This window comes from Onychostoma macrolepis, chromosome 07 (genome assembly GCF_012432095.1).
Source record: "Onychostoma macrolepis isolate SWU-2019 chromosome 07, ASM1243209v1, whole genome shotgun sequence".
Classification (NCBI taxonomy): Eukaryota; Metazoa; Chordata; class Actinopteri; order Cypriniformes; family Cyprinidae; genus Onychostoma; species Onychostoma macrolepis.
In genome coordinates this window covers 11,297,679-11,310,677 of record NC_081161.1, presented here as the reverse complement: position 1 = coordinate 11,310,677, position 12,999 = coordinate 11,297,679, and the positions used below count along the sequence as shown (strand labels likewise).

At 33.9% G+C, this 12,999-nt stretch overlaps 1 protein-coding gene across 4 annotated transcripts in view; it reads left to right on the top strand.

Annotated features, from left to right (window-relative positions):
- Positions 1-12,999, top strand: part of unm_hu7910 (un-named hu7910) — a 40,410-nt gene that overhangs the window by 25,443 nt on the left and 1,968 nt on the right. For 3 of the 4 annotated variants that reach the window (XM_058780930.1, XM_058780928.1, XM_058780929.1), the window contains 12 exons: positions 4,955-5,011; positions 8,809-8,841; positions 8,942-9,154; positions 9,407-9,492; positions 9,618-9,704; positions 9,835-9,985; positions 10,120-10,256; positions 10,341-10,439; positions 10,540-10,629; positions 10,722-10,859; positions 12,147-12,282; positions 12,880-12,971. In XM_058780930.1, coding sequence (XP_058636913.1) covers positions 4,955-5,011; positions 8,809-8,841; positions 8,942-9,154; positions 9,407-9,492; positions 9,618-9,704; positions 9,835-9,985; positions 10,120-10,256; positions 10,341-10,439; positions 10,540-10,629; positions 10,722-10,859; positions 12,147-12,282; positions 12,880-12,971 — 1,319 coding nt within the window. Of the gene's footprint in view, positions 1-3,828; positions 4,362-4,954; positions 5,012-8,808; positions 8,842-8,941; positions 9,155-9,406; positions 9,493-9,617; positions 9,705-9,834; positions 9,986-10,119; positions 10,257-10,340; positions 10,440-10,539; positions 10,630-10,721; positions 10,860-12,146; positions 12,283-12,879; positions 12,972-12,999 lie in introns of those variants that run through there. The other variant, XM_058780931.1, reaches the window with a different exon arrangement.

Here is a 12,999-nt window from a genome sequence, read left to right as displayed (position 1 = left end):
TCTGCAATAAGTGATTTAGCCTGCACAGAAGTCCAGACTGAATTTAAAAAAAATATATTGAGTCGTATAAATGAGTGTTTTAATAATTTTACTCTGTGAATATTTATTAATATGTAATATACTGTTTTAATGTCAGATAAAAACTGCTCTAGTTGCGGAATTAAATATCAATTGAAAGTTATATATTCATAAAGTTTATACTCTTAGGTTCAATGTAGTTAGCAGCTTTTTGTTTGTAGCTTGTACTGTAGCTAGCTACTTTAAGGATATCTTGACTGTGCACTATTCAGGGCTCCTTTACACATGGCATTAATCTGTTTTTGAGGATCAAATCACAGTTAAAATCCAGGTGAAGTAAATGCTGCCAAGATCTCTCAAACCACAAAAGTTTGGTGGTGGTCTGGTTTAGGGTAAACTTTTGACCCCTTTTAATGAACGTGTAAATACATATTAATTTTCCTCGTCTGTTTCCCTGACCAGTATAGAGAGCAGTGAGTCCCAGATGCCCACTCATATTCCCATAAAGTACAGTGATCTTGCAGACATCTTCAGTAAAGAGAAAAACAAACCAGTTACGATCTTCAAAAAAATGTAAAAAATAAATAAAATGCTGAAATAAACTGTAATGGCAGTAAAACACCAAGATTTTTTTTTTCTTTTCTTTTTTACACATATGATTACAGGGGAGTTTTCAAGTGGTTTTTACACAATTCAATATGGATTCTTTAATGGCCGATGCCAGTATCTTAGAGAACAAGGTGGCTGATGGCAGATTTAAAGCTAACTATACTATAATAACTTGAGTAACTTTAATATAACTACTAGATAAGCGCTGTTAAGACGGTAAACTCATTAAGACCTGCTTCCAAAACTTATCGGCCAAACAGAAAAACTAACAGCTTAAAAAAAAAAAAAAAAAAAGCGCTATAACAAGTCTCAGTTAGCTTAACCCCTTAACTGTCACTCACAGTTTTGAACATAGCCATTATAGTGCACTATCCAAACTTAAATTTTTATAATTCATGAATGAAAACATTTTGTAACATGATTTTGATGTATCATTTCCATGGTAATGCAATGTCTGATTTTAAAATGGGTTTCAAAGAATGAATTTTGAGATTTTAAGTTTTCAACTGATATATAATTTCTTCTGATTTCTAAAGCGTGATAAGAGAAAAAGGCAACTAAGAAGACTTTCTGTGACAAAGGTCAGAACTCCTGTTATGATGTAGATTTTTCAGGTCCACTCTTGTCATAAATTAATCTATTACTTTTCCTGCATAATGTTTTAACAAAAAAAGTGGTAAAATACCTATTTAGGAGTCTTAGACCTTTCCAACGATATATAGTTTGTCATGATTAGATTAGGATTTAATTGTAAAATAGTGAAGTAAACGTAGGCGTCCCACAGAGGGGACGGTGACAGTTATTAACGCAGTACACATAGCAAGGTTTATAATATAATAATGTGTATAATAAATAAAAAGAAAATGGATAGAATAGAAAAAGAATAGAGCAAGCTATTGTTAGAGGCCTTTTTTGCTTTTGTTAATTGTATAATAATTAAAAAGAAAATGGATAGAATGCAAAAAGATTAGAAAAGCTAGGGTTAGTTTTTTTGTTGTTGTCTTAAGAAAACAAGCAGTAAATGAATAGAGTGCAAGTCTAAAAGGGACAAGTTTTTATTTCACATGCTTTTTGTTAACACTGTCAGCTAGGTTTAAGGTAGAGTGTAATGAACCCTGTAGTGTAGTGGTATGCTACTTTATTATATGTAACAGAGCATTAAGCTTTCTGAACTGTCGCAATACGTACAACAACCAAGGTGTAAAAAAAAATTATTTTAAATGTTGCCACGTTCATCTGGATCAGAGATAATCAAACACGCTTTTAGCACAATGAGACTGTCTAATTCTTAATAACATCCTATATTGTAGAAACATTTGAAAGAAGGGAAATGGAAACCAGATTCTTAAGGTTTTTTTTGTTTGTTTTTTTTTAGCTGTTAAAATGACAATGCATTTTGAATTATCCATTTTTTATTTTATTATATTTTTTTAATTTGGAGAATAATGAAAATATTTCAGTTAATACAACCTCTCTTGTACTTTACAATTTCATGGTCTTTATTTATGTTTATCTGATCACACTGGTGACTGGAATGAAGGCATAAATGCAGTCAAGCTAAACAATTTTCCATATATACAATATGAATATAAAGCACGTTAATGCCAGGTGTAAACTTGACTTAGGAGCCACTATGACTGCTGACACGATTGCATTAAAAAAATGGGTTATGTTAGGGTGCTGCTAACTCAGATCTATTTAGTGACTTGAAATACAGTAATAATTAGTTTTGAAATTGCACTTGTATCTGAATGATCATTATATTTCATAGTTTTCGTTTTTCATTTGCGACATAGCTTATATGTCACAACACAGTAGTGTGTACAGATGTGCCTGAATTTGTTTCATATAGTGAACTATGACATTGATTGAAGCGATTTTTATTTTTTTTGAACAATCATATTACTGAGTGGTTTTAAACATTGTGTGTTCATGAATGTGTAAAACACTTTTGTTTCATTTGCGTTAAGTTCAGCATCACTGTGAAATGCCGAACGAACATATGACGATTTTTTTTTTTTGTTTGGTTGTTGTTTTTTTATCATCTCTATTCACACTGACAGCTGTTCTCACTTCTTGTTGAAGAAAAGTCTCTTGCTAGCACTTAAATCATTACTATGACATTCAGTTTAGATGCACTGAACAAATCGATCCAATTTCATCTGATTACTTGCAAAATGACAGTGCAGACAGTCAGTCCTAAAAGGACATATTTGAAAAACAAATTATACTTGAATGCAGTGTGAACAAAGTCATAATCTGATATTTTTAGCATTTTAGACTGAGTACTGATCAAGCATCAGTTCTGCTTTTTCTGAGCCCGGTGAAAGAGCTAATGAGGAAAGAATACACTACTTAAGTTCAGGAAGTGAAGCTATGCAGCTACAATGAGGATCAAGTTTTTAACATTTGCTTATATTTATTCAGCAGTTGTCTGCAGTTGTTAGTTGTATGTCTAACCTGCTATCTTTAAACCTTTTTTTTTTTTTTTTTTGAAGCAACATTTTCAGATCAGACAATGTCTGCTAAATTGTATTTTTTTTTTTTTTTTTTTAACTGATAGTTGTTTTATTTATGCGTTTACATTTAGGTTTATTTTGTCCAGTATAGTAAGACCTTGAACTTATCAGTTCTTTGATGGATAACCATTTATTATTGTGTGAAACATTTTATTCTTGTGTGAAACATTTTAATGTTTAATGATGTTAATCATGTAACAATAATGATATAGTAGAATGTTGTTAGTGTGTTGAAGTTGAAGTGTGTTATTTTATTTACCACTAGTGCTAGCAAACAAACAAAAGTAATGTTTCTAGGTAGATTTCTGAAAATAAATAAATACACCTGCTAAGCAATTTTACCATCTGCCATTACTCAAACAAGTCAGGTCTGTTTCAACAAACAGCAATGCTTTGATAATGTTACAGAATGAATGTTTTCAGGGAAAACGACATGCAAAAGACTTGTATATTTAACTAGGATAAGACAAAGTAATTTTTATTTGCTAATATATTCATTGGCATGGTTTATCGAGTATGTTCACTGAAACTAAAGTGCGGTTAAATGTTCTAAAAAAAGTATCAGGGTAACTACCTCAATAAATAAATAAATAAATATATATATATATATATATAAATAAATAAAAAAATATATATATATATACTTATATACTAATATACTACTGGGCCGTTGAATGCTTGAATCTGATTGGCTGACGAACGTTCTGAGGTGTGCAATTATTTTCAGGGAAACGCACGGCGAAAGTAGTTCCAGGCAGCTCTTGACCGCATTACATGACCATATCACTTCGCCAAATGATTTCTGTTATTTCAAAGGTCTTGCAACAGCAAAATAACCAAGACCCACAACGACACTGGCCAAATAAATAAATATAGTAAACAATATGATAAAAACGACAGATCATGTCCATGTTTTTGCCACAAAATTGCGCTTTATTATGTACGGAAAGCACATACTCTCTCCCGCTCTCTCTCCCTCACAGACCGCACATACAGTTACAGTTTGCACACACACTAACATACACCGCACTAATGTTGTTAGCGCTACTCTGACGATTTTATCAGTAACGTTAAACAACTTAAAAACTACATGACTTCTCACAAGCGAAGTAACAACAACAGCGCGGTTTGTGAAGAAAAGGAAGTAACGTTAACTGTTAAGTTTCACTATAACTAGAGACATTGCCACCGAACACTATTGAGAGACGCACAGAGGTAATTTTTTTTCTCTCTCTCTCTCTCTCATAATTTAGTTATTAACTGCATTAATCTGTTATCAACGGCTCAAGCCTCCGTTACTAGGTTTAAAATGGCGTTTTGGAATTAGCAACGGAGGCGTTGGAAGAAATAATCCTACTCACAATAGCGATTTAAGTAGAAATACTGGACGAATGCCTTGAAATATGTTGTCTGATCGATGTCTTGAGGTGTGGTAACCGTAGTATAAGCGGAATAATTGACTTCGGTCCGTTGAATTATTAGAAAAATAATGCACACCCGAGGTGTAACGGCCACTCGTGTGTGTGTATTTTCTCCCTTATTTAAATTTATATTTTGTCTGATTAATACATGGTCAAGTTTACTCATTTGTGTGTGCATTGATAAGAGTTTATTTGTATTCTTAACAACCCAAAATGAATAGACTTTTATATGAAATAACGCTGTATGATAGCAATATTTTATTTTTTTTATGGTACTTTTTGTAGAATTCCATTGCAGAAATGACCTTTGTACTTGAAGTTGTTTTTTTGTTTTTTTCCCTTTTCTCTTGCTGGGAATGTGTCTGATTTTACTCCACATTTATACAGGTCTGACTGAGAAGCCTGTTATGGTGGCATCACCCGAGAACCGCTTACGAGAAAAAGGTAAGTAAATGATAGAGGCAATTCTTCATGCCATGACAGACTAGGGTTCCATGGTATACCGGTGCTGCCAAAGCCTCAAGATACCGGTGATGCCAGTATTTTCCAAACAGTTGAACACCAGTTGAGGGTCAGAACTCATTCACACAGGACACAAGCAAACAATTAAAGATAGCACATTGTTTACTGTTAGTACCCCACAAATCAGAAATTCAAGAAACCATGCATGTTTCCTGAGAATGACTTGAAACGATTAGAAAAAGTAGGTTTTGAAAATTAGAACGGCAGATAAATTGCATAGATAAACAAAAATTAGATGTGTCCTTATTAGAGCTTTAACCAAGGATTTAAAAGAAACAATAATTTGCACAGTCATTTTTACACAGTTTACAAATGTCCATTTTTGTAATTGTAGTCCATACAGATTTGACCTCACTAGCCACTGGATTTTGATTGGCTGCTGCAGTCATATTAGAGGATATATTAGGATGTCCTCAAAAGAAGATGAATGCCAATTTTCATATTCACTGGTGGAACTTAAGTTGTAGTACCCCTAACATCTTTAGAATACTTGGTAAGCTCTGCTTCTCTCCATTCATGCCAGTGTCACACCACTAGGGTTCCAGAGTACAGGGTGCACAATGCCTTATTATAGTGCCATCTAGTGTTGGACAGATGGTGTCTGTGCACCTCAGTAGAAGTGCATATTTGGAACCATCCAAGCTTGTGGTCTGCAAGACATCTCTGATGTTCATTCACTTTTATGACAGAAAATGAAAAGGAAAAAAAACTGTGCAAAAATAGGGTTCAGGTACACTAATGGCAGAAATGTCAACTGAACATAATTTTAGCGATGAAATTGATGCAACATTGTTAGGGATAGATTGTACTATTTCAAATATAAAATTTCATGTCAGTCTGCCAAAGTACCTTCCAGAGATACAGCCTCGGATCATTTTTGACATCTTGCAATGAAAATAACATCTTGTTTTGCACTAAGTGTAAATAGCAATTATATACTAGGGGAAATAGCATAATTTCTTAGCGAGAGATGCTATTTACACTAAATCCAAATTAAAATAGCAAGATTTTCTGTTATTTATACTAGTTAATGCAAATAGTGGCAATTTTCTGCACCTCAGTGTTGTACTACATTATAAAATAGTATGCAATAATAACATTGAGCGTAAATAATAATTTTAATTGAAATTATTAAATAGATGCCACATTATTGGGACAATAAAGCCCTCCCTCCACTAACCCTACCCGATACTTTTTCAACTTTTTTGATTATTTCCTTTATTTTTATTGGAAATAAATGCCTTTCCGATGTAATGAGATTTGAAAAGGGAGGAAAAAAAGTTCGGCAAAAGGCAAGTTTGAATGCAATCACGTCAAAAGACTACGGTACACGCTTTACCATCTACGCCATTAGAGCTTACATGACAGCCATCTTTTGTAGTGTTGACTAGCCCAGTTACACGTTGGTGGATGGAGTTAGTGTAAACAGCCTCTGCCAAACTTTTTTGACTACATTTTTGTCACATAAAATCTACATTTTGACATTTGGCCTACAATGCAAAGCTAAAGATTTGTATTTATTTATTTATTTTTCATTGATTTCGTTCTGATCAGGCAAACAACCTAGGAGAAATAATTCTAAAAGCCGCCAATAGCTTCATGAGCAGCGTGCCGTTGCGCTTTGCGTGTCCCGAGTTCAAGTCCCAGAAACTACATTTAATCATGTCTAATACATTTTTAGTATTATTAAGACAGAGGTTCTCACATTTGGCCCTCGAGGTCCCTGGTCCTGCAGAGTTTAGCTTCAACCTTAACCAAATAAAACTGAAAAAGTTCATTAAATCTTTGGGGATTACTAGAAAGTCACAGGCAGGTCAGTTTGATCAAGGACCTCGAGGGCCAGAGTTGAGAACCCTTAGGATATCTAAAAATGTAAGTACTATTTAATGGTCTAAAGCCTTTACAATCACATATCCTATTTGCAAACATGTTGCATAAAAAATAAATACATATAAATCATTCATTAGTTTAATATTGTTTAATTAAAGCCAATCCATTGAACCATTTGCACCGATTTTAATCTGAGACCTTAAAGGATTTCTAATTTTCTGACAATATTAGTATTATGGCCTTCAACTCTGGGGCCTCATTTATAAAGTGTGCATACTTACTTAGAGTGTGTGTACGCTTAAATCCACACCAAAGCTTATATTTGTAAAAAAAACTGCCTTTGACGTGGAAAAGTGCGTAGTGTCACATCAGGGTCTGAGTAGACATTTTTCTTGTCGGAGTACTGCAGCTCGCTGTTCTAAATTTAAAGAACTTGGACAATGACTGGTGATCTTTTATATGTTAATGACATTAATTAGGAGTCGTTTACAAGGCAGAAAGCTGAATCCATTCAGTTGTGTGCAAGTTCAAGATCAATTCATTGATTCATTGTTTGCAATTCATAGGTTTCACATCTGAAAGAGAGGTGCACATGCGTTTTCTGTGCGTACGTTCATTCTATGAATCACACGTACGCATATTTGAGAAATGATTGTAAGATCAAATTTAAGATGGGTTCTGCGCAACATTTTATAAATGAGGCCCCTGCTGTTTCCTTTGGTAGAAATGGTAGATTTTTATTTTATTTTTTAAATATACAGTATATATTTCTGTCAGACCCCTGGGCGGTCCATATCTTCACAAATAAAGATAAAAAATTCTTCTGATAACCTTTTTTTAAATATATATATATATATATATATATATAAGTGCCTCACTATACCTAATTTTGTGTGACTGAAACAAACAGCCTAGGGTGAGTTTGAAAAAGTAGGTTAATGTAAAAAGTAAGTAACTTGAAATTATGGAAAAGTTTTTGTTGTTTTTTATATATGTAGAATGCACATGATCAACTGATTTGGGGACACTGAGGGAATCAAAAGAGACTAAATTTGACCATTACGGTTCCGGAGTTATTAGATGTCAGTATTCTTATTATAATGCCACTTTGTGGCCGATTCTGACCAAATTTAATATACATGTTAATCTGGACTCCTCCTGCATATTTGCCAAATATCATATCAGTCAGCCATTTAGATCGTTGTTGTTGTGCCCCCTATTAGCATAGTTTAATGTGACTTGGTGCATGCCCTCAGAATGTCTTTTTGTTTATGTGTGTATGTTATGTGCTTTTAAAGTTTCATATTGATACTGCAAGGTTGCAAGTACAGTATATAGTCTCAGACACTTGTGTTTTTTGAGAAAAAATGCCTGTAAAATCTGACAGCACCATCCTGTGGCCGATATATTTTATTTTTTTTCTCTCAGATCAAATAAATCCACTGTAATTTATTCAGCCTTTATTCAAGTTATATTAGAGCACATGTTACAATGTCCAACAAAGAAGATGAATACCAGTTTTCAACGGCACTGATCATATGGTTAATGCTTTAATGATGATTTCCAGTTGTAGCACCCCCAGTAGGGGTTATTTTTATGCATCTATGTTTTGAGTTTTGTAAAGTTTGGAAGTTGTGAGAAGATAAAGGTCAGTTCATGAAAAATAAAACATCTAGACTATTTAATTCCTATTTATCTTTGACATTAAATATGATGGAAAAGACTGAAATGAAATTTAAAATGAAGACAGAAATTAGTTTTCATTTTGTTTCGATTCCTTAGGGTTCCTGAGTATATAAATGTACATGAATATTATGCAGTATTTAGCTAAAGTCTTTTTTAATTTTTCTTTCTTTCTTTTAATTTTGTTGTCATTTGTGCCATTTCAGAGTTACATGCAGAATCTCCTGGTGAAAACAAAGGTAAGAGAAATATTTTACTAAAATACTTATGTATGGTTTATGTAATGTGCACTTTTTGTATTATATTTATGTTAAAGTACACTATATGTGTCCTGTAAAGAATCCACATCACACTCTCCACATGGGTCTACACCCGATGCTGAACCTTCATTAGAGTTCACAACAGAGGAATCAAGACCTGCAAACCAAATTTCACCAGAGTCGCCACCTGCAGCTCAACCTGTGCCTACATCAGTCTCCACACCTGAATCAATTACTGAGACAACAGAATTCACAGAAGAACCCTCAGGAGAGTCCAAAGAAGAAAAAGAAGGTATGTTTAAACAAACATAACAATGTTCTGATAGCACCACACAACCACAGTCAGCACACTTTTCGGGGGAAATCAACTTATTTATGTCTCTGCTTAAGTTTTTGTTTTATTTTATTTTTTAATTGGTCTGCTTTGAAATACACGAAAGATACTTGTTGTGAAAAACACTATACTAATAGACATTATGCACTTTGATTTATTAAGTTCTTTTAAGTTACTGTAAGTCTAATTCTGTGGTGAATTCTTTTACAGCCAAAAAAAAGAAACCAAAACTTCTTAATAAATTTGACAAAACAATCAAATCTGAGATCAACGCTGCAGAGAAATTACGCAAGAAGGTAAGATTCTATACTATTAAAAAAATTGTTTTTAGTATGTTACTGGAAGAATAAAATGTTTTTTGTAAAATGTGGCAGATAGTATTTTTCAAAATTATAAAAAAAAATTTTTTTTTTTTTTTCAGGGGAAAATTCAGGAATCTCTCCATGCTTTTGAAGCTCTTGTCCAGAAATTCCCACAAAGTCCGAGATGCCGATATGGAAAGGCCCAGGTAACACACAGTCATTAAAGTTAATATTACTGTTTACATCACATAATCGTCACTCTCTCATTATTTAGCATCTTTAGAAAATCCTTAAAAAATAGTTTTTTTTTTTCTAAGAATTGTGCTATGTGTCCAGGCAGAAGATGATTTGGCAGAGAAAATGCGCAGTAATGAGATGCTGCTGAAGGCAGTGAACTCATACAGAGAAGTAGCCGAGCTCCCAGACGTACCACCTGACCTCATCAAAGCCACATTAAAGAGACGTGCAGACAGACAACAGTTCTTAGGTATACAAGTAATGTACAGTAGATATAGAATTATGGTGACTTCTCATTGACTGTTGTAAAATAGCAATTGTTTGTTGTCCATAACAATATGAGAACATTCCCAAAAGATGTTCCTTTGTCATGTTCCCGTTCAGGTCGTACGAGGGGATCTTTGGCTACTTTGGAAGAGCTAGTTCAGATTTTCCCAGAAGACATTAGCTTAAAGAATGACTTGGGAGTGGCACATCTGCTTCTGGGTGACAACAAGAGTGCAAAACGAATATACGAGGAGGTAAGACATCGCTATTATGTTGTTGTTATATTTACCAATTTGATGTGGATAACTAATTTCCCCTTTTTTGAAATTCCTCTTCAGGTTTTAGCTCATGCCCCACATGACGGATTTGCTAAAGTGCATTACGGGTTCATACTTAAATCCGAAAACAAGATTGCAGAGAGCATACCGTACCTCAGGGTAATTCCGATTTTATGAACAGAAATGTACAGCATATGCTTCCACTTGCGCGCACACACACAAGAAATTAAATATTTTCTCCATGTTTGTGTGTGCTTAGGAGGGTTTGGAGTCTGGAGAGCCAGGAACTGATGACGGAAGGTTTTACTTTCATCTCGGGGATGCTTTACAGAGAACAGGAGATAAGAGTGTAAGATAAAAGTAAGAGTAAGATTATTAAAAGGAAGTTTACAGAGGAAAAAAAGGGAATTTGGTGTTTTTTGTTTTGTTTTGCTTGTTTAGGCCTATGACTGGTATGAGGCTGGACATCGGCGAGGTCACTTTGCCTCTGTATGGCAGAGATCTCTGTACAATGTCCCAGGGCTTCGTGCTCAACCCTGGTGGATGGCTGAAGAGACTGGATATACAGCTTTAATCAAGGTAAAGACATACATAGATATGTAATCTTTCATCCAGTTATTGCAACTTTACTTGCAATTAAAGTCATAGAGGTCCAAATGAGGTTTGAGGGTGGGTACTTTTTGACTTGCCACTAAAATCCACTGGGAGCACCTTAGCAACTGCATCTTCAAAAAATGTAAAAAAATACACTACCAGTCAAAAAATTTTAACAGTAAGATTTCTTTTTTTTTAAAGAATTCTCTTCTGCTCACCAAGCCTGCATTTATTTGATCCAAAATACAGCAAAAGCAGTAATATTGTGAAATATTTTTACTATTTAAAATAACTGCTTTCTATTTTAATATAATTTAATAATTTTAATATAAATGAATACTTTTAATTAGCAAGGAAGCATTAAATTGTAGCATTCATAATGCTACAAAAGATTTTTATTTCAGATAAAGGCTGTTCTTCTGAACTTTCTATTCATCAAAGAAACCTGAAAACAATCTATTCAGCTGTTTGCAACATAATAATAATAATAATAAATGTTTTTTTTTGTGCAGCAATTTAGAATATTAGAATGATTTCTGAAGGATCATGTGAATAAAGTAATGATTTTGCTTTGAAATCATAGGAATAAATTACATTTTAAAATATATTCAAAAAGAAAACCGTTATTTTAAATGTGACCCAGGACCACAAAACCAGTCTTAAGTCGCTGGGGTATATTTGTAGCAATAGCCAAAAATACATTGTATGGGTCAAAATTATCGATTTTCTTTTATGCCAAAAATCATTAGGATATTAAGTAAAGGTCATGTTCCATGAAGATATTTTGTAAATTTCTTTACCGTAAATGTATAAACTTCATTTTTAATTAGTAATATGCATTGCTAAGAACTTAATTTGGACAACTTTAAAGGCGATTTTCTCAATATTTAGATTTTTTTGCACCCTCAGATTCCAAATTTTCAAATAGTTGTATCTCGACCAAATTCGGAAAATTGACACTTAAGACTGGTTTGTCGTCCAGGGTCACAAATAGTAAAAAATATCTCAATTTTAATGTTTTTGCTGTACTTTGGATCAAATAAATGCAGGCTTGGTGAGCAGAAGAGACTTACTTAAAAAAATAAAAATAAATTAAAACATTTCCTGCCGGTATTGAAAATCGAACCTGCAGCCTTCGGGTTACTAGTCTGACTCCCTAATCATTAGGCCACAATTGCCCCTACAATTATTCAACACTTTAACAGTGAAGGAAGTGCTCTTTGTATGCTTGTCTCTCTGCTTTGCTTTCATTGTGTTTATATGTCTTTACAGACGTTGGAACGTAACTGGCTGACCATTAGAGATGAAGCACTGTCAGTGTTAGATGGCAACAGTGGGCAGTTCTTGCCCGAAGATGAAAATCTGAGAGAGACAGGAGACTGGGGCCAGTTTACACTGTGGCAGCAGGGTAAAATATATAATTAATGTATAATATAATTACATTTACCAACAAATTCCTTATATAATTGCACTTGATATAAATCCATCCACCCGTTTCCCAACAGCTTGTCCTATGTAGGGACACAGGGATGTTAGCGCCTAACCCAGGATTTTCTTTTTAGTGGTTCTTGCTTTTTTAAGGTGCAAAATTTTGCCTCGAAAATCCAGCAAATCCATTAGGAATCCGTGCGATCAGGAGTGAATTCACAGCGTTGACCAACAAAAACCTGCTTAATTTAAAAGTGACTTCTTTGTGTGCATTTCTTAATACGTCTTAACCTTCTTTTTTTTTATTGTAAAATTCCTCTGCAATTAAGACCACACCTTTACTCAGAAAACCATTGGCAAGCACAAAATTATTTAATGAGAAAATAATTTTACATGTAATCCACATGGTTTTTAAGCATAAACAGAGTCACTTCTTTTAGCAACCTAGTGTGGATTTCTTTGAATTTGCTAGAGTCTTGGGTGGCGTTACTGGTTGTTGTTTTTTTTTTATATATATCTAATATTAAGACACTTTTGGGGAAAACACAATGTGTATGCAAGTTTTACACTCTCTCAGGTCGAAAGGCTGCTGCTTCATGTCGCTATGTCCCGAAAACCTGTGGTTTGCTGGAACGTTACCCAGAGGCCACTAGCTGCAAAAGAGGCCAGGTCAGTCACCAGAAATCAATTACAGTTG